The sequence below is a fragment of the Aulostomus chinensis genome, chromosome 18 (genome assembly GCF_037954235.1).
Source record: "Aulostomus chinensis isolate RoL2024-O1b breed Wild chromosome 18, RoL_Achi_v1.0, whole genome shotgun sequence".
NCBI classification, from domain to species: Eukaryota; Metazoa; Chordata; class Actinopteri; order Syngnathiformes; family Aulostomidae; genus Aulostomus; species Aulostomus chinensis.
Window position 1 is genome coordinate 23,757,536 of NC_141337.1, and position 23,616 is coordinate 23,781,151.

The following is a 23,616-nucleotide window of genomic DNA, read 5'->3' on the forward strand; positions in this document are numbered from 1 at the left end:
TTGACGGGTCGGATGGGTATCCCATATTAAGACAATGGAGATGGAAAGACCATATTAAGACAATGCTGAGACGCTGACTTCCCGGTGAAGGACTCACGACCGTGTCGCAACTCTGTTTGCAAAAGATAAGAGTTCCAGGAAAAGGGACCAGTACACAATGTCAGGGGTGCAGGTTGAGAAATAATTTAAAAGTAATGTGCATGGCATTAAAGGTTTGCTTCTCTCAACATGTTGCCAATAATAATAATAATAATCTTAAAACCCGAAAAGCTGAATCATCAACAGACACACACACACACACACACACACACACACAGGGGAATGATCTGTCAATGAAATACCTCATAAGTAATTTATTATCTGGTTTCTCAGCAAGTAATTTTGTCCAGTCATATTTACTGCTTCATGTCCTGCACCCTTGCTGCTTATCTCTGTTACAGAACCATAAGTCCACATAAGTCTGCTCCAGCTGCAATACGCTGAGCAAGGTCTTTCTATCCCAAGACATTTTTACACCACCTTCTAAACCATATTTAACATCGTATTCTTGGAGTGAAACAAGTGACAACACTTTTTTTATTTTGATAAGCAGTAGTCTGTTTTGACATCAATTTTACACCACCACTATTTGATCAATAAATAGAGCAAAGGAATAGCAGGGCATGATAAGTGTTGTGTCACAACGATCTTGGACCAAGACAGCAGTGCGTCTAGTTATACAACAGCCATATCTGCGCACCAGCGTCTCACAGTTCATGACAGTCATGCAAAACTGTCACATTCCACTGAATCATTTTCACATGTTCACATAATGTAGAATATTTCTCAGCTTACTGAATTAAATAAAACTTCATCAAGAATGTTAGTACTTAAATAGTGAGTATCTTCAAAGCGGTTCAAGAAAATACAATGCAAACATCAAAACAAACAGAAATATTCAATTTAAAGGCAGATGAAGGACCACAGGCAAATATCAGGGTTCGGTGACATTGTGGTACTGGAACGTCATGGAGCCTCAAATTAACACTCCGGAGTCTCTGGGTTTTATCTGTGAGGGTGAGGTCAATGTGCGTCAGAGCTTCAAGTGGAACACAGTCTTGACTAATAACGGCCTACTAAAAAGCAGACCGTCTCACATAATAAGGATGTGTTTGTTCTACATCACTTCAAAATGTGGGAAAGCTCAGTCTCATGTTCTGTGGACACAAACTCATTAGGGATTAGAATTTAGTGCAAAACAAGACCACAGTTCAGTCCTGTGATTTGAAATAGCTTTGCGAAGGTTACGTAGCAGAGCCAAAGGCAATTAAGTCATAACCCAGTGAAACATATTTTATAGAGCAAACTCTCTGTGGCTCTTTTCAATGGGAGCTTTCATAGTTCATCCATCCCTGCAGACTCTGGAGAGCAACTCCACTGGAGCCATTTTCTGCTCTTCACTTCGTGCAACATCCTCTTCAGGACTTCAGTCCAATGTGGGCCATCATCTGCTCATAAACTGTCCATGCCATGGCGGCAATCAAAGTCCTCCTCAGTGAGCGTGGAACTGCGCCTCTGAAGAACCCCTGGAGTCCGTGTTCCTTAGAGGGACATGAAAAGATGGAAAATAAGACGCAGGGTATCTCGCAGCCATTTAGCTATTTTCTATTAAGGAGGCAGTTTTCTCCCCCGTAAAGGAGGAGAGGAACACTCCTGTTGTTTTTGTTAAACTATGAGTGGTAATGTGGACTTGAAGAATCTATAAGGCAAAATACGTAGCGCTCACCTCAAATCGGAGGACTTTTTGAAGGTGTGAGGGAGCTGCTAGCTGGAACGACTAGCAGGCGCGACTGGTAGGAGATGCTAACGGGGACAGCTAGCACGCCTTGCAGTGAACATTGGGTTTGATGACTTGCTGACTGTTCATTATGCTGTATCTGGTGTATAACTACAGGAGAGACTACTAGCTGCTAGCTAAGCTATGTGTACACGCTAGCTGGACCTCCCATCTCTGATAATATGTTGTATTTAAACACCACGGACATTTTCGTTCGTTCGTCAGCTCTGGTTGCCCAGACACTACAATGATCAACTTGTCCTCCATGTTAAAGGAACTTTATCGAGGTCAGTGTCACAGTGTCTTTACATCGACTTTGAACCAAATCAATGTTCTCAGTTACGTCCGCTATGATTGTGCCTTCAGGTCTCCAACACTCAAACCAAACCCCAACATGGACAGACATGAGCAAGCTCGTTACCACGTAGATGTAACCGACGGCGTCGACTGTCCTCAGCTGAGGATTCACTTGGACGTGTGTTTTGATCACATCAGCAGGCTGAGTGATGAGCGAGGCCAACACACCAGCCAGGACCCCACAACTGAAGTTCGCCAACGGTGCATACGCAGACACGCTGATCTCTGAAAGCAACAAGCAGCAGAGGTTTCATTTAACCACCATCAGAAACATGGCAGCTCACTTGATGCTTGTCTGATGTATTCTAAGTCACTGCGAACACGCATCTGGGTGGATACTCACCTTTAGGCAGAGAGCTCTTTGTCTGACTGTAGAACATGACGTAGATCCCAGAGAAAGGAATATCTCGAAGCAGAGTAGCCATCAGCCCAGAGAACAGAGCTGCAGGACCCTCAGTCTGACACACACTGCGGAGGGCCCCCGTCACACTCTCATAGCGGTACCTGCCACACTGAAGCACAATGATGTAACATTCATTATTCGGTTTAAATCAGAATCAGAAATTGTTATATAAGAATGCACGATGTAGTAATCCTAAATAAGACTAAAGCAATAATAACAGATGAATAAAATCAAAATAATGATTTCTGGTTTTTTTCTGGTTCGTTAAAAGACAATCAGCATTTCCTTAGAATTCTGCATCCTAATCTCAAGATGATCTTTTTCTGTCCTTACATCAGTGCCTGTGCTTACTTCAAAGCGTGTTTTGATGACTGTGACTGGAAGCATGCAGACCCCCGCCACCATCCGTGCCCCACCTCCCAGCAGCACAGCCTGCAGGGCCCCAGGGGGGCTCTGGGAGAAAAAGTGCTGCTTAAGGGAGTAATAGGTGCTGAAGTAGAGCCCAACGCCTGGGATGGTCCGTGCAAAAGACTGGAGAAGCAGACCAACAAAGTCAAACTCTCAATCACAGAGGAGAGAAAGCGCTATCTGGTGGGTGGAGGTAGGGTGAGGTTCTCACCGGGGAAACTCCTTTCCACAGTCCCAGCAGCCTCTCTGTCCGCACCACATTCAGGAGCACTTTCACCATGCCCACTCTGCCTGACCTGGACATCCAGCAGGAACATCCAGAAGAGACACACTATCAAAAGGTGTTTCACCCATTTCAGGTTAGAGCACCTGCCTCTCAAAACATCTGTGCACATTCTAGTTTGTGTGTGTGTGTGTGTGTGTCTGTCTGTGTGTGCGTATTAAACACTCACCCAGGCTGCACACTGCTCTGCAACGTCTGCAGACGGGTCTTGACCAAGTCGAGGGGCTGGAAAAGCAGCGTTGAGCAGGTTCCACTGAGGGAACCACACATGAAGGCTTTAATTGCTGGGTGTGCCTGAGTGATGGAGAGGCGAAAGAGGATATAGATGGAGGACGGGGATGAAGGAGCAGGATAAGACAAAGGGGAGGAGGACGCAGGGAAGGAAGGAAAGAAGGAGAATGACCATGTCTGTTAGGGTTTGGTACTGCGTGAGGGAGAAAACAACACAGCGAGAAACAACTTCGGTCTCGCACAGCCCAAGAAGAAGAGAGGAAGCTCAACTAGCTGCTCAAGAGGAGCATCCATCGCAGGGTTGCCCAAAGTGGGGCACAGTTTAGTGGGAACATTTTAAAACTCATTCAAATATTTTTTCTGCGAGGTACAAAACGAAAACGCTCTTTAAGTTTGATAGGATCCATCATGACTACTCGTAATTTCACCAGGAGACTGCAGAGTGTGACTTTGCTCAGGACGTCAGTGTTCAGTCACTGAAGTTAAAGACTGACCTCCTTGGTTACGGTGCATTTGTGTTCTACTTGTTCTGCTTGGCTCAGAAAGTTACTTGCGCTTGAAAAATTACCTGCGACGTAAGCAATTTATAAACTCGTTTAAACTCCATCTGAAACTTGTAGGGTAGTGAGGGAACCTGAAATCTCGGTAGCATTTTGCATTTCAACCAAACAATGTGTATATCCCTTCGGCTCTTTGGAGCAGACGAGTGTGGCCCAGCGAAGCATTGCAAGACTCCCTTTGCTAGGCTGGGCGACTGGCAGTTCTAGGAGGTGCACCAAAAACACAACAGGAGCAAGGAGACATCCCAGAATTTTGCCAGTTTTATCTTCCTTTGATTCTGCTTGTACTGTGAATTGATAAGCTATCTCAACTGCATGTCATAAACCAAACCAGAGCAGCTGATAATGAACAGTTATCTTTAGCTTCCTGTTACAGCCTGTTCCCTCTCGGTCGCGAAGTGATGAAGTGGAACCGTTTTCCCCACTCTTGTCCCCTTGAAAATCTCCATTAAAAACTGCCCATCACAAATAGTGTGTGGAGTTCATTCACCGATGCGCGGTAGTGGAGATGCACTGATCCACACCCGCTGATAACAACAGCAGAGTTCTTTTTTTTAAATAAAAAATGATCACTTTGAATATTTTAGCTTTCACATGACATCATGAGGCTGCAGTAAACCAACACCTGGACTGGGACTAGCACTTCCATATGTGGTCGATGGGTAAATAAGGCCATACCTGAATGATGTCAGTATCAGCTCCCCGACATCGCATCTCTGTGCAGTGGTCCTGTCTTTACAACACCTACGTTTTATCAAATGTACACAAGCCATGGACGTGAAATGTGAGTGCTGACCCCACACCAAGTGTTGTGCTCAAGATGTATTTGCTGGGACTTTTTGAGCGAGAGGGGAGGCGCAACTGGGTCAATCAGGAGGTCGAAGTGAAGCTTTCAGTTAGAACGCATGACATTGAGAAATCTCCAATGCTCAACCCCCCCCCCCCCCCAAAAAAAAAAAAAGAATATAAAACTAAAACAACAACAGTTGGACAGTTCCATGCTGACAACTTACCACCAACACATCCATAGTTCTCCTTGGAGTTGATCTAGCAGTGGGTTTTCAACCAAGAAATTGCCTCCCTTCGACAATCCTCACTCAGCTGCTGGCAGCTTCTCAGGTGGAAATCCTTCCTAGCGCCAGAAACATTGTGAGAGGTGCGCTTTCTCTGGTCACAGGCTACAGTTAGCGCTCAGCTGCAAAATAATGATGCACGACGTGTGTGTGTGTCAGGCTGCTGATGATCTCGCTCTCTCTCTCTCTCTCACACACACACGCACACGAACAGATCGCCTGACCAACATCGAGTTTTCTAATTGTGACCACCTGATACAGCATGCAGCTTCTAGTTAGCAAAGGTCACGCTGCGTCCTACTAGACAGGCTGGACTCCTGCATGAAACCCTGCTGCATGAAACCCTGCTGCATGAAACCCTGCTGTGAGAGCGCGATTACTGCGAGACTTCGGTCCTGCTTTGGTTGAGTGAGCGGTGTTCTGTCAGGATGCCGGTGGGCTTGGGAGACAGCGACGTCACATCAGCCAGCGAACCAAGTTAACTCTTAAAATATCACACGTCATCGTTATATTTAATGGAGGTGTTCAAACACACTGCTCCCAATAAATTTCCGTCACTTTTCCTCAATTTACGGGGGAATTTTCATGGCCACTCTTTTCTATGAAACGTCTGCTAACACATGAAAAAAATCGATGGCATTATTTAAATAAAATGACAACATAATCGTGTATTGAAGTGTCTCAATATCAGCCACCAGGTCCGTCTTAACCAACCCAGATGTTGCCCTCTAATGTGCCGGTATTTGTGACGCAAATTCCACAGCCTTCTGGTTGTGTTTCATTTCTTAAAAACCTCACTTGCAGGTTTTCTTGACTGAATGTCAATGAATGTCTCTCATGTGGCAAACACCTGCGAGTAACTCAGTGCCACAGTTCCAAAGGCAGAGGAGCAGTTCCGCTGTTTCTTACCCTCAGTTGTCCAGACGTCTCTCTGATATGGTGGGACACTGAAATTGTCGTTCAATACTTGACAAATACAACAACAACAGAAAAGACAAACGGGACACTGCAAAGAAAACCACAAAAATCCTCGTGTCCTCTCTCTCTCCTTCCTATCGTGTCCCAGTCCAGTAACCTTTCGGCCGGGAGGTCTCCCAGTATCACGCTTTCTTCTCCTTCAAGAGCACTGTGTTGAGAGTCAAACCACACACACACACACACACACACACACGCGCGCGCGCGCGCGCGCACACACGCACACAAAATCCTACTAAACCAGCCGTTTCACACAAGGTAAAAACCAGCCGGTTCCTGGCGAGGAGCGCGTCTTAGGAGGCGCGTCACTGACGTAAGAGAAAAACCCCGCCCACCAGTGAGAACCCGTCCTCTGATTTGTCGTGAACTCGTTTAAGGACGCCAACTCACCATTGGCAGGCATGAATGTGGAATTTAGTTACCGAGTCCTCGATGCCAACTTCCCCTAGATCACTTATTGTGATTGGCGTTACTGGGATACTGAGATTAAAGGAGACGTCAGGTGTCGGTGGTGAGGCGGCAGCCCGTTCGACCTTTGAGGGAACCTGCAAATACCACCAATTATACAAGATCGATACAGTTGGTGTGGGTCGGGCGTGTAGATCTGCTCAACACTGAATCGAGGGAATGTTTAACATATTAAGAACACAAAATAGAGTTATTGGTGATGTTTTAGACTTCCTTTCTCATTCAAATTTACATCTTGGTAACTCAACTTAAAGCTGCACTGTTCCTGTAGTATATAAGAGGACGTGCCACATCACAACGTCACCCCAAATTCCTTGGAACGGTTCGGACTCGTTCGTGCGCTCCCAACAGTAAAGTGTTGCCTGCCCTCTGCTGGTCATGAATCATCATTACATGAAAATAAATTCCGTTTCTGATGTCAAAACACAAGTTAATCATTTTCTTGAAGTGGATTCAAAATAATCTTCATGATCATGAAATAATGACACAGGTGAGATCATCATGTCAGAAAGCCGTTTTAATTGCATTACCAATATTGTCACAACATGGTTTCCATTCCAGAGGTGCAGACAAACATAAAATAATTGATAATTTCTCATCTTTTTTTTTTGGATTTCGTTTATTTAAGTGCGAAAGAGTGTTCCTTTTAATTGTGAGCCGTTATTCCTTAGTAACAACACATTCCTCTCACTTCCCAGCAGTGTGAGCCAAAAGCCGACCGTGAGCACAGCCTGTGAGGTAACCAGCTCGTCATCCAGTACATCCCTGGTCAAATATCTCAACTCCCTGAGTCTATCTGCCAGACTGAGTATAGCGTACGTAGGTTACTGTGATGAAATATGTCCTCAGATCCAAGTACGTGTAACTCCAAGATCTTGTTTTCCAACGCTACTCCTCCCACAGTAAGCTGTGCCCTGAGAATACAGTGTGTGCTGTGAGTAATAAACAACCCAACCACCCCATTTAAACTTTAACCTGAACAAAAACACTGATAGTGAAAAACATTAAAAAAAAAAAGTTAAAAAAAAAAAATCAATGCATGTCCAGAGAAAACAAAAACCATCGACACTGCCCAGTTCAATTCAGCTGCATTTAAGGCCTTAAGTGTGTGTGTGTGTGTGTGTGTGTTGGTGTTCTTTGCACCTATATGTGCATGGTCTTTAAAAAAAAAAAAAAAAAAAAAAGCTTCTCCACTTAGGTTTCAATGAAGCACACAAATGCAGTGGTTTACAATGTCTAGGCTTAAGCGTTTGTTTTTTTTTAATCATTATTTCAGTGCAAAATTAAGAAATTTCCGCACAGTCACAATCAAATGCCTTCAGTATCGGTCAAATGTGTCTCCAATTGTGTTCCGTGTCGTCTGCCTTCATGTGTTATAACCCAAAAGCAGAGATGCTTCCATTTCTAACTGCAGCTAAATCGATAGAATACATTTGAGCATATATACCTTCATTAGAAAGGCAAGAGCGCAAGCAAGAGCCATAATAAACATGTAGTACTTCAATTCTTAACCATTATATAAAAAAAAAAAACTTCTGCATAAAATACAAATCTATAGATTGACATATTACTTTGGTCCCCTTCCAGTAATCGGTCTTCATTTAGGTTTGCTTCTTTCCTTCGTCTCTCATTCTTCCACTAGAAAAATAGAGCCTACATCAGGACTATTATACCTGTGATGGTTCCTTAGAAAAATATTTGTCTTTTAATTTTTTTCCCCCAGAGAATGAAAAAAATGAAGCAAAAGGAAATTTTGGCCCAAAGAAAAATTAGTCAGCATGGTGATTGTCCGAGTTTACTGGCTTCGGTGTGTGTGTGTGTGTGTGTGTGTGTGTGTGTGTGAGAGAGAGAAGAGTTTTAAGGATGCATAGATTGTCACTATTAAAGAGATCAGATGGTCAAAGGACTGGAGTTGGTCCCTGCCTCGAGTTTTAACAACTTGTCGTTTGTGTTGGTCGCTGTTCAAATGTACAGTGACGTGTGCTCTGATGTCTATTTGGGTCTATTTAGGATGCTGTTCAATCGTCTAAGTAATTAAGTGGCACCGCGGCTGTTCATTCAGGCTTGGGCTCAGGGGTCTCGCTCTTGGGCTCGGCCTCCTCGTCGCTTTCCACGCCAGGGCGGGGGACAATGCGCCGCATGGTGAAGGGGAGGTCACCACGCCTACAACAGAGGGATAGAAAGTGAAAGGTCATGTTTGAAATAACGCCACGATTGTATCTTGCAAGGAGATACGATGATACAAGCATGTCATTGATTGATGGTTAGCAGATTTTGTTTGTTTGCATTTTTATTTTCCATTTATCTGAAGGCTCTTTTTAGTAAATGTGACCCCAACCCTGGGCTTTTTGGCCAGTAGGCTAGTCCTTCCTCTATCTCCATGTCAATTTATCCTGCTGTAGGCTGAGGTTTTTCCTGCTTGCTATGTTTGTTCTTCTATTGGGACTTTGTCATACAGCACGTTGGTCAAAAGTGGGTGATTTACACGTGACTTAAGAAATAAACAGATTTTGTTTTGACAAATGGATGATAAAATATCAATTTCTTCAAATTCATAATGTTCACATGCATTTTTCAGTATTTCTAAAATGTGAATATCATAAAAACTTCTTTATAGGTGGTATCCACTTTGGTAAGTATCAGATACTTCAGTTGTAAAATATCGGCATCTCTGAAATCTGCAAAAGTCCAGTATCATAAACCCCTAGAATTTGGTTTATTACCAACAGTTTCCCCACACGTCCACAGATCTGACAACTATCTAGAGAGCCAAGTGACAGGGCTCAGCCTACCTGAGCTTGCTCTTGAGGCTGGACACTTCACGGTTCATGGCATCCGCCGACTCTGTGGCATCCTCCAACTCTCTCTGCAGTTTCCTTCGGTTAGCATTGGCTCTCTGAGCCTCTTCCTCAGCCTCCTCCAGCTGACGCTTCAGCTGCTTCATACGAGAGTTCAACTTGTCCACCTGCAAAATACCAATGAGCATGAAAAAAAAAAGAAAAATCAGGTGCATGTTCATGATAGATTCTCGTAGATGCAGGGGAAATTTATTTGCAATTGTTTCTGACAGAGTTAAAACACCAGCTGGACCTCCTGGAGTTATTCTGGCATTAAAATCAACTTCTGCTGAAGTCAGATCTCATGATCTGAGAGATAACAAGACAAATAGAGTCTCACCTATAATTGACAAATTACTATGTAATGGACCGTTAGAACAGGGCTGCCCAAAGTAGGGCCCAGGGGACACAAGTTTGGATTTGGCCCGCCATATGTAGAAATAGATGAACAATAAAATAATAAATAAAATACAGACTGATTGAAAATATACAATAAAAAGAATTATATGTTGAGTCATCAAAATGCCATTCCGCTGCTGTTCAAATTATGTGTTTTGGCCCATCATTTACTTGGTTTGGCTCTCCAAGGGAGAAATTTCAGACCCCCCCCCAGTTAGAAAGTGGTGACGGAAAACCTCTGACCTGGTCTTTGTACTGCTCTGTGTTGCGTCTCTCATCATCCACTTGCAGGATGACCTCCTTCAGTTTCTTCTCAGTGCGCCTCACAAGCTTGGTGGCGCCCTGCCTTTCCCTGAATCAACAACACAGCAGGGGTCAGGATAAAGATTTACTTCTCTGTTCCATGAGATTTTACTTTGATATCAAGAATATTCAGTTTTCCTTCGACAGACTCTTTCACCTGGTCTCAATGTCCAGCTGCTCCTCCAGCTGAGCGATCTTTGCCTCCAGAGCAGCCATGTTTGCCTTGTACTTTGACTTGACTGTTCCCTCCAGCTCCTGCAGCTTGAGTTTAAGCTCCTTGTTCTGACGCTCCAGCTGGGAACGAGCCCCCTCAAAACGCTGAGTGCTGCTACGCTCTGCTGTCAGCTCCACATTCAACTGGTCAGTCTTGAAAATGCAAGAGACTCAGTTAGTGCTTGAATGAGTAGACACTCAAGAACATACAAGCCAACCATTTTCAAAGCACAGACAGCAAGAATTATCTATTTGTTATTCAGCTGATCCCAACTCAACTTGAGGTTCTGAACAGGGCCCAACCCATTCTTTGGCCGATTCTAGCCATTAGAGCAGGGGTGGGCAATCATGTGCCATGGAGGGCCGTGTGTATGCAGGTTTTCCTTCCAACCAAACACTTTCACAGGTGATTCCAGTGATTAACACACCTTCAGCCACAGAAGAGTGCTAATCAGTGGAATCACCTGTGAAAGTGTTTGGTTGGAAGGAAAACCTGCATACACACGGCCCTCCATGGAGCATCATCAGTAATCAGCCAGCAAGTGGTGCAAGTTGGCAAATTGATGCCCATTTCAACACGTAATTTTCATTAATAAAATGCCATTAATATGTTGTTTTTCTGAGAAATTATGTCCTTGTGTATCCAGTAGAGGGCGCTCCGACTCTCACGTCACGCTCCACAGCAACCCCACGTGTGAGCGTGAAGGAGTGTACGGTGCTGGAAAGACAGCATCGCATACCAGACTGAAATCAAGCAGCTTGCCTCAGTGGTGAGTTTATAATAATTTCATCGCAATGCAAAAAAACCCGTTGTGGCTGCTTTTATTTTCAGCAGTTGTGTTTTTAACTTCTGTGGAGGAAAAAGCGTTTCTGGCCGAAGTTAGAACTTCATGGAGGAAAGAAAATGAACACCGTTGAGAGGGCATGCGAATCCATACGACGCTGTTCATCCGCCTGCCTCTCACCTACAGAGACACACTGACCGACATCTAAATTAGACACTGAGCAATGTAATGCACAGCAATAACAGCCCTGCCATGAGTTCTGCTTCAATAAATCTGTTACTTTGTAAATGTTGACACTGTCAGAGAGACTTGTAAATGTTTAGTGAGATGATAGTGGGTTGCCCTTCAAGGTGAAACTTGGTAACAAGTGTTTGGAATGATATTTAAGACAACAAAAGCAGGTATTTTGTCCTTTTTATATGAAAAACGTAACACATTTAATTGGCCGATATATTGTTATCAGAATTTTTTATTCCCTAATATCGATATTGGCCCTAAAAATTCCATATTGGTCAGGCCCCAATTTTGGAAAAACTGCCTTGTGAGCCTACGGACCTGCAGCATTGCCTTCTTCAGCCTGTCGTTGACCAGCTCAGTGTTGCACTGCTCCTCCTCCAACTCCTCCTCCAGCTGAGCAATACGAGCCTCCAGCCGCCTCCTGTCCTCTGCAATCTGAGCACTGACATTAACAATGAAAAGATGAAGGAAGCTTATAAAATGCCTAAGTGACATTTCCCTGAGTGAAAGATGTCTTACTTCTTGGTTGCCTGGTTATTAATCTCATCCTGCAGTTCATCTCTCTCCGTCTGGGCCTGTCTCTTTACTCGCTCTGCAGCTGCAAGCTCCTACAAAGGAATGGAAGATAAAGCAGCAAATAATGATCATCATTTGAGTTAGGAAAAACAGGTACAGGTGAAAGAAAGCGCCCTGCAGCAAAGGCAGGATGATAAAACAAAGTGCGGAAAAATCACCACCTCTTGCATTTGGAGCATATCCGCCTCCATGGCCTTGAGTTTCTTCTCATTCTCCTTGCTCTGAGCAAGAATCTCCTCTCTGGATATACGAGCATCATCCAGCTCCCTGACAAGGTCCTTCATTTGGGCCTGAGGAACAAACAGAATAGAAAAAAAAAGACTCAGAGAGAAAGACGCAGAGAACAAACTACAGGGCTACTGCTTAAATGCTAGTTGAGCTGACGTGGAAAGAGCATTTTCATTATATGGACAATATTCCAACATCTGACTCACTTGGAGTTTCTTCAGCTGTTTTAGGGCTTCGTCACGGTTCTTGTTGGCCATGTCAATGCCGGCCTCCAGCTCCTTCAGATCAAGCTCCAGCTTCTTGCGGGATGCCACAGCTGCAGAGCGCTGCTTTCTCTCATCCTCCAGCTCCATTTCCATCTCGCGGACCTGTAGTACGAAGAGATAAATTCAGTCCAAGGAATTGTCGACAGATGCTTACATCCTCTAAGAAATGTCCATGTCCATGATTTTTAAAATATGACATCAGAATTTCAATCAGAGACATTTAACTCTACAATTAAATTAGTCAAATAGTAACTATAATCACAATTTAGTTTGCAGCACAAAGGGAACCAGCATCTAAGAGTTCTTCCGTGTACCTGCTTGACCAGGGCTCTCTTCTTTTCCTCGCCCATCTCGTCGCGTCCTGCCAGGTCTCTTTCATACTGGGCCTTCATGGCCTGCATGTTGACCTCCAGGCGTAGCTTGGCGTCCTCTGTGGCCTGCAGCTCATCCTCCAGCTCCTCCAGCTGAGTCTTCATCTCTTCCAGCTGCTGCTCCATGGCACGTTTGGCCTTCTCCAACTCATGCACCTGTGGAACAGTAATCGGGAGACAGAGTTGTATTGAGAGAGACGACACACTTTAGGGGTTAAGAAACACAGCTCTGGATATGAACTCGGTTTACTTACATTCTTTCCAGCATCATCCTTTGATGACATCAGGTCTTCCATTTCAGCACGTAGCAGTTTGTTACTGCGGTCCAGTTCGTCCTTCATGTCCATCAGAGATTCCAGCTCACGAGTTAAAGATAGGGCCCGAGTTTCCTTCTCACGGGCCTCTTGTTCAGCTCGATCACGCTCCTCTGCATAGCGGGCAGAGATGTTCTTCTCCTCCGCCAGCATCTGGAGAACAGCAGGATGGTTGGGTTTAGCTATATGGTTGGTCATGTGACCAACAGGCCTCATTATCATTCACAAGTCTGAATTCAAATGTCTACTCACCTGGTCAAACTTCTTCTGCTTCTTCTCCAGGTTGGAGACGATCTGTCGGAGGTGGTCCTGGTCTACCAGCAGGTCATCCAACTCTTGCTGGATACGAGTCTTAGTTTTGTCCAACTTCTCATAGGCGGCACATTTTTCCTCCAGCCGCTGGCTAGTTGAATCCAAGTCCCTTTGAACCCTCTTCCTTCCCTCCTCTGAACTCTCCAGACATCCAGCATCCTGCTCCAGCTTCTTCCTCAGGTCCATAAGCTACCAAAGTGAATCAAAGTTTAGTCATACAGTAGTAACAGCTGTTTGTTTCTTTCGTTTGAACCTCCTGAAACGTTTTCTTTTATGCTAAGCTTTTGTTCTGAACGTCTAAATTAGCAGCAGCCAATATAAGCAGTTTCATACCTGAGCCTGCGCTGCCATAAGCTGCTTCTCTACATTCTTTTTGGCTTCTTCTTCTTCCTCCAGCTGTTCTTTCAGGTTGTTCTGTTCATCCTCCAGCTGGCGCAGACGCGTGCCCATCGACAGCTTCTGGCGTGTCTCTTCCTGGAGGACTTCCTATTTTCAACATTGACAGAAAACAAAGGTGAATTCCAAACAGAAGACCATTTGATGTTTGAAGGTGGCTGATCATGTTAATATGAACAAGTTTTCCCTCAGACACAAAATAGATCGGCGGATGAAAGAGAAACCGCAGTCCGGTCTGTAGATGGAGTGATAATTCAGTGCGGACAGTATTTGGCTATAGCCAACAAAACCATGTCACAACTAGTATGAGATATTTTTCCAGACGTGGTTTGAATCCCTCTGTGCTGCCTGTTCAACCACATTTGACCATATAAGACCATATCAAATACTTCAGCATTACTCATGGGCCATAAATTATGCGATTCAAGGGCACTTAGATCAGATCATGACACCCTAAATCAAAAAGAAAAATGGCTACAATACAGATGCAAAAGAAAGTTACAGCTTGACCGAAATGTTGACACTCAAATGAAGCAGGGAAAATGAGTGCGGGCGGTTTATCTTGTTGTGGGACACGTTCATGCAAGAGGGTAAAACCACCATGTACCTGAACATCCTGCAGCTGGGACTCCAGAGAAGAGTGGTCTTTGGTTGCCTTAATGGACTTGCCCTCCACCTCAGTTAGCAGAGAAGTGACATTATCCAGTTCAGCCTGTGGATGAAAGCACAAACCCATGAACTGACTGAATAGGGAACACATCAGCTACTTAGCTTTAGTATTATCAACATTAGCACAAATCAATGGTCACAAAAGTTGTACCTGCATCTTTCCAAGTTTCTCAGCAAGCTCCACCCTCTGGCGCTCACTCTCTGAGTGTTTGAGCTGCAGCTCCTGAACCTGGGATTCAGCCTTCTTTCTCCGATGTTCTGACTCTCCTTTACCCTGCATCAGGGACTGCAGCTCAATGGCGAGCTCATTTCTCTCAGACTCCAGAGCCTGTTTGGCCTTCTCCATTGACACTTTGTTCTGCAGGAAAGGAAAAGCGTTAATGTTTCTACAGTCAAATGTATATAGTTGATAGAAGGCTTTGAGAACAGTCAGGTTACCCTTTTCGCCTGCTCCAGTTGCTCGTTCAGCTCATCGAAGGCTTGACCATGTTTCTGTCTCATCTCACCCAGCTGCTGTTCGTGGACTTTTGCTTCTTCATCCAGAGTCTTCTTAAGATGGGCCACCTCTGTCTCCCGTTTGGTCCTAAGCAAAGAGAACACAGGTGTATCTCTGATTATATTGAGAAAATAACTCAGACAAAAAAAATTGTTATTTTCGTCACATAATATGATGATAAATGGAATGAGTTCTTCCTGCAATATTATGTCTACCTGAGTTCTTGCTGAGCAGCTGTGGAATCCAGAGTGTCCTCGAGCTCAGTCTTGAGGGCCTCCAGCTCTTCTCCCAGGTCCCTGCGGTGCTTCTCTGCTTTGGTCCGAGCTTGCCTCTCAAGCTCCAAATCCTCCTGCAGTTCGGAGAGCTGAGCTTCCATCTCACGGATCTTCTTCTGGGCCAGGTTTTTCTGCGCTGCCTCTTCCTCAATCCTTATGGGAGCAGTGGAACAGCACATGAGTTCATAATATTACAACAACAACAACAACAACATAGTTCATGTTTTGGGATTCAAAATGACCAACTATTGACTGATAGTCAAAACAGAACAACAATGAAAATAACCATCCACAGACCTGGCCAGTGCTGCCTGGAGCTCTTCCTCCTTCTTGGCTAGTTGGGCACGGAGCTCAGCAATCTGAGCCCGCAGCTCCGCGATTTGGTCGTGTATATCAGTGAAGTCCCCCTCAAGTTTGCGGCGGTTCTTTTCCAGCTCCTGCCGCTGCTTCTCTTCCCTGCGCAGCCGGTCTGCCAGAATAAAAAACAAGAGTTTATAGGGGAAAAAAGAAAAATCTGAATGTTCAGAAAAGGAGGTCTAATAGGTGGGTTCTGTATGCACCCTATGGTGCACTCCCGCCATACCCTCTAGGTCTGTGATCATGGCCTCGTGCTTGGTCTTTAGTTTCTGCAGACTTTTGGATTTCTCCTCCTCCTCAGCTAGATTGGTGGTGAATTCAGAGATCCTCTCCTCAAGCAGCTTCTTCTCCTGTATTCAAAAAAAAAAAGGGGGGGGATATAAGTAATATAAGCATTAATGCGCACGCGCTCATTAAGCACAGGGTCAGATATGTTTTATGCTTAACAGCCTAATATCTGGTAGATGATATTTTATTATTTCTTATCTGGGAGACTTGTTTTTAAATAAGCCAATTTTTAAAAAAAAAGCTAATATGTACATCTTTTTGTGTTGAGTTATCAAGCATATATGTTAACAGACTATGGTGGTGATTAAGACTAGTGGCCAGAACTGATTGTAAGCAAATCATTTTTTGTATTGTGATGAGTGTAGAAACATTTGACTAACCCAAACTGATTTCATTTTTTAATCATAATTCTAAGACTGGAATCCACTGTGCTTTGCTATGTAATTATGAAAAACGGATGAAAGAAGTGAAAGGACGACAAGTCATTTCACCACAGTAAACAAAAATCCACATTTTCTTGTTTTAAACAGCTTCCCTGCCCTTTAAAATACATTTCTGAGTTTACAGGGCGCCACTGAGTGCACCATAAAGTCTTGTGTTTTTTTTCTGAACAAAAGTGATTTAGATATCAGAGTTTACGAGGTGCATTGAAAACGCCATGAAGTCACTCCTATACAGTCTTAAATGGCAGTGTAGATATGAGATATGATGCAACCCTTCGGTGTAAAACAGTTTTAGTACTGCAGTATGAACACAAATCCTGATCCAGGCGCCTGCTCCCATAAGCTCCAAAAATAAAGCAAATCTAGAAGCCTGTAGATGGTCTGTGGCTTGAGATCCTTTGTATTATCCAACTGTCTGGATCGATCCAGCAGTTTTGTTTAGATTGGATCAGGAGAGATATTAAATTACTATTTTGTTTCAAACATTTACAAGCCACGAGGCAGATTGTCCTCTGATAGCTAAAAACCCAATGGAAAGTCCGCCTGCATTTTCCAGTAAACTGAAAACATGTTTTTTTCATTCCAACCTTGTTTAGTTTGTTGTTCTGATCATCTAAAACCATGACATCCTCCTCAATCTTCTTCATCTTGGCCTCTGCCGTGACTTTCTCCAGCTGTAGCTTCTGTCTGGCTGCTTCCTCCTCATCTAGCTGCTGCTCCAAGTCCTATTTCCAGATGAATAACAGAGGGTTTGGTCCAACAATCCAGTCACAGAGTACCTTCTGAAATGTCAATTAAGGTGTTTAGAGTGAGCGAACTACTTACAGCAATGTTTTGCTGCATCTTCTTTTTCTCTAATGTCAGCTGAGAGGCACGTTCTTCCTCTTCCTCCACACGGGCCTCCAGGTCATGGAGGATCTCCTCCAGTTCCTGCTTCCTGGCAGCCAGACGAGCTCTCATCTCTTCAGCCTCAGCGCACAGTTCTGTTTCAGCCTGAAGCTGTTCCTGCAGGGCCATCTTCTCAGCATTCAGCTGCAGGCAGAGCACAAGTACAACTTTAACGTAATGTATATTTCTTTTAAATCAAAATAAACGGCATTGTGAAGCCAAGCAAATAATCCTCATCGATCCAACGTCAGTATTCAATGGTGTGGCGTTTATTTTGAACTCTATACGCCTTCCTACTGTGAGGAAAAAAAACGAAACACAAATTCAGTTTCCTAAAGTTTACCTGGTGTTGTTTTTCCTCCATCTCCTGGAGCTGCTGTTGAGCATACACATTTTTCTCCTTCACTTTACACAACTCTTCATCCTTGGCCTGCATCTCCTCTTCCTGTCTGCTCACTTGCAGCAGGGGCTTCACCTAAAGACAAAACAGAAGTGTTTAAGAAAAACAACAACAACAACAACAACAGGTGTTTGAGCAAAGACAGGCTAAAGGTACAATATCCAAGATGTTGGCGAGATCTGGGAAGAGGTACACAGGACTTCACCTTGGTGAAAAGCCTCCACCACTGCCAGTTTCTGAGTTTGAGGTAGGCAGCGCAGTTCCTCTGGATCACCTTCATCGCAGTCAACTGCTGCTGTCGCTTGGCAAAAGCCCTGCAGAGTAATATCACAAAGATTCATGCAGACTTGACAAAAAATAGTTTTAAAGAAAATATTAATATTATATCAAAACCTTATTTCCTTTCGATATTTTTTCAGTGGATCACAGGGATAATGTCACAAAACTGGGTCACAAAATGTAAAATGTTTTTGAAAAAGTGTAGAAAAGTATTTCATCAAGAGCATCTGAAGTTGTTACTTTGTGTCTTCTTACCTGCGGGCTACATAGCCTCTGCACCATGCCTGGAAACTGATGATGATGTCCGTGATCTTCATGTCCCTCTCTTCCTCCAGGTGAGCAAGGACTCCAGCTCGGAAGAAGACTTTGCTTTGGCCAATCCGGTACAAGTTTGGATCGAGCTCGAGGCTTTTGATCTGACAGGGCAGGGAGCAGTCATCAATTCCACTGCTTTTCTGGGACTACATATTTTGGTGAATTAGTGTAGATCTTACCATGAGCACACAAGCCTGCTTCCCATCCATGAAGCCCTTGGGGATGGCATTGGGAGTGAGGATTTCATACCTATCAGAGAAGCAGATGATGGTATTTTGCATGTTCTCACACACATCAGCCAGACGAGAAGCACCGAGTTTATCCTTATTACCTCTGTCGGAATTCCTGGAAGACGATGCGGTTGGGAAAGCCTTGTCTGCAGATACGGATCCCCTCCAGAACACCATTGCATCTAAGCTGGTCCAGAACCAGGTGGGGATCCAATTTACCCGCCTGAAGGAGGTGAAATGACACAGGAGCATACAATATTTTAGTGAGTGTGTGTGTGAGTGAGTGTGAGAGTGAGAGTGAAAGAGAGTGAGAGTGAGAAAAAAAAAGAGAAACATTCAGACAGACAGACTCAAAAAACATAAAGGCAACAGGTACACTTGGTGGTTTTGATTCCAGTATTTCTCACACACCTTTTTCTCATGGTTGGGGATGATGCAGCGCACAAAGTTGGGGTTTGTGTTCCTCAAAGTGGCCATGAGCTTAGACAGCTGTTCCTTGTACAGCTGGCCCACTGTGCGGAACATGCCCTTGCGAGTTTTAAATGCACCGGGCATCTCGGACATGCCAGACACTTTATCCAGACCCACAATGCGGTCAACTGAAAGAGGGAACAAGAAACAGAGAGAAGGTGACATTTATAAAAATCAGAGGGTTAAATTAAAGTGAATATTTAACCACCAGGTAAATTCAAACCAAATACACGACTAGGTTCTCTCCAATTTCTCTCAGTAAATAAACACCAGGAGAGAGATGGAGGTTGTGATTTCCAGAAAAACAGAACAAGTGAAACACCACACCAAGTGAATGCAGAGGGACACAAATGAGGAGGAGTCACAAGAAGCAAGTGAAGCGTGGAGATTTCAGTCACACCATAATGAGAAAAATAATCAGTGCAGTGGGTGAATGTCAACGGTAGACACTGATGGTCTGTCATTTTGGGTGAAAACTATGTGTGGTGGTTTACATATGTCTGTGTGTCAAAAAGGTGACAAACTTCGCGGGTTGCAGTGGGCATGTATCTTTGTGATGACCCAAAAACAAACCAAACCCATGCAGTATATACCCATTGCTGCAGTACCCATGATCACCACCAGGAGTCCCAAACAACACTATTACACAGAGGGAGAGAGGAAGAATTCAATAATAGGACAAGTGGTAAGGTGACCAATAGACACCGTTACTGTGCACGCGCGCACACACACACACACACACACACAGACACAGACACGCAGCTCACAAATTTAAATGAAATCTTTTGAGCAGCAGCTACCATTGGAGTTACAGGTTTGATCATTGAGGAGAAAATGGAAGGAGACAACTTATAGTATTTTATGGTGAAAATAAGCATGTTAAAATGTGTGACAGGAGTGGGAATAAAAGGGGAAGACTAAATAAATGAAAAGGAAACCATGTCACCTGAGTCTGAGTGTAGAATAGGAAAACGTTGATAAAAATAGGCTCTCTGACAATTCTGTACCTCTGAGACCCAGAAGGCGAAAGACAAAAATGGGGCCATACAGAGGAAGAAATGGATGGGATTTTGAAATAAAGAAAAGGTAAAAACAAAGGTCCACAACCAGACAATAAAGAGAAAGAAAACTCTGTGAAATATAAAAATGGGAACAGAAAGCCAACATGATACAACGATCAAATCTAGCACTGCCCTCTGTGCTTCTGGATTACCACAACAAACTTATTTGGCTAAACTCACCGTCCTTCCAGAGCTCAGACACAAACTTATCAGTAGACTGGTTGAGCAGCGAGGCAACATTGTCATTCAAAGGGTCCATGTTCTTCATCAGCCACTCATCTGCTTTGTAGTCCACCTGAGGGGCAACAAGATTCAGAAATTGTTGTCAGAAGTGGCTCACTGACGCTCTCAAATCTGATGAGAACCTGTTTAAAAATGAGTCGTCAAATGCAACGCAAGTCCAAAAATATGTGAAAAAAACTCTACATGTTTACCTTGCCAGCATAATGGATAATGCAGAAATCAGCTTCATCCTTCAGTTTCTTGGGCTTGAAGAACTTGGGATGTGTGCCCTGCTCCTGAAGCACCTTCTCCACAAAGCTCTTGTCTGTGGCTTTGGGGAACCAGCACTCTTCATCCAGTAGAGCAAGAATACCAGGGGGGCTGGCCTGGAAACAGAGGGGAGAGTTCATGAAGTGAAACAGAAACACCCAATACTGAACCCAACTAAGTACAGTAAGCCATTTTTACTAAACTCACAGGTTTCTCAATGAGGTCAATGCAGGGCTGCAGGTCGAGGCCAAAGTCTATGAAGCTCCACTCAATGCCTTCCCTCTGGTACTCCTCCTGCTCCAGGATGAACATGGTGTGGTTGAAGAGCTGCTGCAGCTTCTCGTTGGTGTAATTGATGCAAAGCTGCTCGAAGGAGTTCAGCTGGAGGAACAAGACAAGGTGAGGAGCCACAATATGCAGGCATTTATACAATACAGTGCCTGTGTGCAGGGTTCTATCGGAGGCATACATGCCTTAACAGTCTACCTCAAAGATCTCAAAGCCAGCGATATCGAGGATGCCAATGAAGGAGGCTCCCTGTCTCTTGGTCTTGTCCAGGGCTTTGTTGATCCTCATGACCAGCCAGCGGAACATTCTCTCATATGTGGCCTTGGCCAGAGCCTCCACAGCAAACTCTGCTTGCTCCTGGGTCTGGGCCTTCTGAACGTAGTCTCTGCCCACCTTGATCCTGGGTGACAGGATGGCCCTAGTGAAGTCCGTGACATTCATCCCCATCAGGTGGCACACCTTCTGAGCAGCTGTTGAGGAGAAAACATGAGGAGGTAAAGTGGCATCCAGTCAACGCCAAGTATTTCAGTTCTAACAGAGCACCGCGGTTTGATCCAACTTACCCGTGTTGTCTGGCATGGAGGCCTGGTCTGTGTGGCGCTCCTTCTTGAAGTTCATGTTCCCAAGCTGCAGCACAGAGGCCACCACCTTCAGCATGCCTGAGCACATACAGAACAAATGTGGTTACAGTTTTATATTGCACTGACAACATGCTGGAAAAAGCTAGCAAAGAGCCTAACACAAGAAGAATAATCTGCCTGTTCTTACCAATCTGCTCATCCTCCGGGATGCCCATGATCTTCATGGCGTCCATGGTCTCTGTAAACAGGTCTTTGTCCTGCTGTCCAGGGATTGTAACATTACCATTGGAAAGGAAGCGGTAGTTGTTGTAATTTTCAAGGAGGAGGTCACCTGAAAGAACAATGACAAGAGTGAGAGTAACGGTAAAAGGGAAATTACAACTCCTCTAAAATACTGAAACTACAGGGAGTTATGCAAATCATTATCAAACCTGTCTCAATCTGTCTTCAAAGGGTTACAGAGTTCTGCAATGTGATGCTTACCACGCAATTTATCTCCAGCTCCTGTGAGCAGGTAGTAGAAGATATGAAAGGTTCTTTCCTCTTTAGCCTGACGAATGGCACGAGATTTCTCCAACAAGTCTGAAAGTCAGTCTGTTAAGGACAGTTTTCACAACACTCGGAACAAACTCCCAGATCTAAGTTTTTCCATCATACTGTCAAGTTCCTGCAGTCACCTTACATGTCTGACAGCTAAATGTTGAATTAAAAATGAAATAATGACCGCACATTTTCAAGGATACAAGTTTCAATATTTGCACCAACGATGTAACCATTGACATCAAAGTTGATCCTGATGAATTTGCCCTTGAAGGTGGAAAAAAAAAAAAGAAGTTTGAATATGTTGAAACATTAAATAGGAAAACAGAAGTTAATCTCAGGTCTGAGACAGAAGATGTAACTCACAAATCGAGAGGAGTTGTCATTTTTGACTGTCTTGGCATTTCCAAAGGCCTCCAGGATGGGGTTAGCCTGCAGCAGCTGCTTCTCCAGTTCACCCTGGTGGACAAGAAGAGAACAGCAAAGATAATTTTAAAAGAACATTTTTCCCCATTTTGCTTCCATGAGAAGAACGCCGCTGAATTACAAAATAAAACTCAATGATATTTCTTGCTGTGGATTCAATGTGTTTTGCTACTGAAAGAGGTAATTCAATGGTAGTATTGTGGGAATCTTATCATGATCCAATTTTAATTTACCAAAATGGTACCTATTTGATATAAATGTTAAATTGTATTTGATGATTGACACAAAATACTTACATGAGGAGAAGGGACAATATGGTTTCCACATTTTTTAAAGAGAAAAATGTAGGGATACCACCCACACACACACACACACACACACACACCAGGAATACACACAAACAAACATTGCACCCAAGCGTTTTCCCCACACAAACCTTAATGTTAGTGCCAAAACCTGTAAACACCCAGAGACCCTGTGACTCTCAGTAACCCATCACCCATTACAGAGAGCGGAATACTTCAGAAACGAAGCACAAGACAAACTGCACTTTTTCCAACTTCACCGCTTCATGCTACACTGGCTCATGTAGAAATCTCTGCTCTTGTACAGTTTACATGGTTAAAATGTGAATCTTCACACACACTGGCAAAAGCCTGAACAGGTAGTTGTTTTTTTTAACCACAAATTATATAGTATTCGTACTTTTTATCTACACTTACACACAGATACTCAATGTAGCTTTTGTATAATCCAAATGTTGCATTTGTATTGACTCACAGATGAAGTCCTTATTACACGTTGAGTTTTCAGAAGATTTCCCAACAGTGGCCTTCTATTGTATGGTAACATATGAATAGAAACATGTTGGTCAGACACCATCTAGGGTGGAAATTGTAACTGACTGACTGGATTACTGAGTTCACACAGCATATATACTTGGAATCAGAGTCCCTTCACCCCTCCATGTGATCTAAACCTTAGATTTGTATTCGTCTGTTTGTCCCTAAAATACAGTTAAAGATACTGAACAGAAATTGGCAGTATTTTATGAGCATACGGCGCTCAAGGCAAATTTTCTGGTCAAACAAGATAAAATGACACATTTTGTACATCAAGAGCACACACATTAGCCACAGAAATCATGAAAAATTCAGCCAGGCACACATATATACAGCTATCAGCTCTAGATGTTCACGCCAAAAAAAATTGCTGGGTTTTTCTCAGCAAGGAACCCTCCCTCGTATCCTACTATTGTCTGGCTGAATTTTTCACAGGAACACATACAGCTGCTGCTGGTCTGCAA

General features: G+C 43.8%; 2 protein-coding genes across 4 annotated transcripts in view; both read right to left on the reverse strand.

Moving 5' to 3' along the window:
- Positions 1-372: 372 nt before the first annotated feature.
- On the reverse strand, positions 373-6,377 carry slc25a38a (solute carrier family 25 member 38a). 2 transcript variants are annotated; one of them, XM_086184435.1, is made up of 8 exons: positions 6,041-6,377; positions 5,072-5,186; positions 3,437-3,561; positions 3,196-3,280; positions 2,928-3,107; positions 2,517-2,685; positions 2,238-2,398; positions 373-1,580 (listed from the first exon to the last, which is right to left on the reverse strand). In XM_086184435.1, the coding sequence occupies exons 2-8, from the start codon at positions 5,084-5,086 to the stop codon at positions 1,458-1,460; spliced, it is 858 nt and encodes a 285-aa protein (XP_086040561.1). In that variant the 5' UTR covers positions 5,087-5,186; positions 6,041-6,377; the 3' UTR covers positions 373-1,457. The 2 variants fall into 2 exon arrangements, with proteins under 2 accessions (XP_086040561.1, XP_086040559.1); XM_086184433.1 differs by having other exon boundaries at positions 5,072-5,190.
- Positions 6,378-7,073: 696 nt separating this feature from the next.
- The window catches only part of LOC147245836 (myosin-9-like), a 36,074-nt gene continuing 19,531 nt past the window's right edge, over positions 7,074-23,616 (reverse strand). For both annotated transcript variants that reach the window (XM_086185172.1, XM_086185171.1), the window contains 35 exons: positions 22,251-22,343; positions 22,088-22,151; positions 21,828-21,926; positions 21,532-21,675; positions 21,327-21,422; positions 20,962-21,233; positions 20,683-20,856; positions 20,418-20,591; positions 20,164-20,278; positions 18,863-19,050; positions 18,553-18,674; positions 18,401-18,470; positions 18,162-18,322; positions 17,833-17,941; positions 17,571-17,702; positions 17,165-17,371; positions 16,927-17,064; positions 15,835-15,958; positions 15,549-15,720; positions 15,192-15,404; positions 14,919-15,063; positions 14,632-14,838; positions 14,419-14,523; positions 13,749-13,901; positions 13,356-13,604; positions 13,044-13,256; positions 12,733-12,945; positions 12,359-12,520; positions 12,086-12,214; positions 11,868-11,956; positions 11,667-11,790; positions 10,271-10,479; positions 10,054-10,162; positions 9,367-9,539; positions 7,074-8,737 (listed from right to left, as the gene is read on the reverse strand). In XM_086185172.1, the coding sequence (XP_086041298.1) occupies positions 8,629-8,737; positions 9,367-9,539; positions 10,054-10,162; positions 10,271-10,479; positions 11,667-11,790; positions 11,868-11,956; positions 12,086-12,214; positions 12,359-12,520; positions 12,733-12,945; positions 13,044-13,256; positions 13,356-13,604; positions 13,749-13,901; positions 14,419-14,523; positions 14,632-14,838; positions 14,919-15,063; positions 15,192-15,404; positions 15,549-15,720; positions 15,835-15,958; positions 16,927-17,064; positions 17,165-17,371; positions 17,571-17,702; positions 17,833-17,941; positions 18,162-18,322; positions 18,401-18,470; positions 18,553-18,674; positions 18,863-19,050; positions 20,164-20,278; positions 20,418-20,591; positions 20,683-20,856; positions 20,962-21,233; positions 21,327-21,422; positions 21,532-21,675; positions 21,828-21,926; positions 22,088-22,151; positions 22,251-22,343 (5,256 nt within the window). In that variant the 3' untranslated portion in view covers positions 7,074-8,628. The remainder of the gene's footprint in view (positions 8,738-9,366; positions 9,540-10,053; positions 10,163-10,270; positions 10,480-11,666; positions 11,791-11,867; positions 11,957-12,085; positions 12,215-12,358; positions 12,521-12,732; positions 12,946-13,043; positions 13,257-13,355; positions 13,605-13,748; positions 13,902-14,418; positions 14,524-14,631; positions 14,839-14,918; positions 15,064-15,191; positions 15,405-15,548; positions 15,721-15,834; positions 15,959-16,926; positions 17,065-17,164; positions 17,372-17,570; positions 17,703-17,832; positions 17,942-18,161; positions 18,323-18,400; positions 18,471-18,552; positions 18,675-18,862; positions 19,051-20,163; positions 20,279-20,417; positions 20,592-20,682; positions 20,857-20,961; positions 21,234-21,326; positions 21,423-21,531; positions 21,676-21,827; positions 21,927-22,087; positions 22,152-22,250; positions 22,344-23,616) is intronic.

Coding starts and splice junctions, on each gene's coding strand:
- slc25a38a (XM_086184435.1), bottom strand. Junction 2,686..2,927: donor TCATCAAAACACGCTTTGAA/GTAAGCACAGGC, acceptor ATTGTGCTTCAG/TGTGGCAGGTACCGCTATGA. Junction 1,581..2,237: donor CCGTCGGTTACATCTACGTG/GTAACGAGCTTG, acceptor TGTCCCTCTAAG/GAACACGGACTCCAGGGGTT.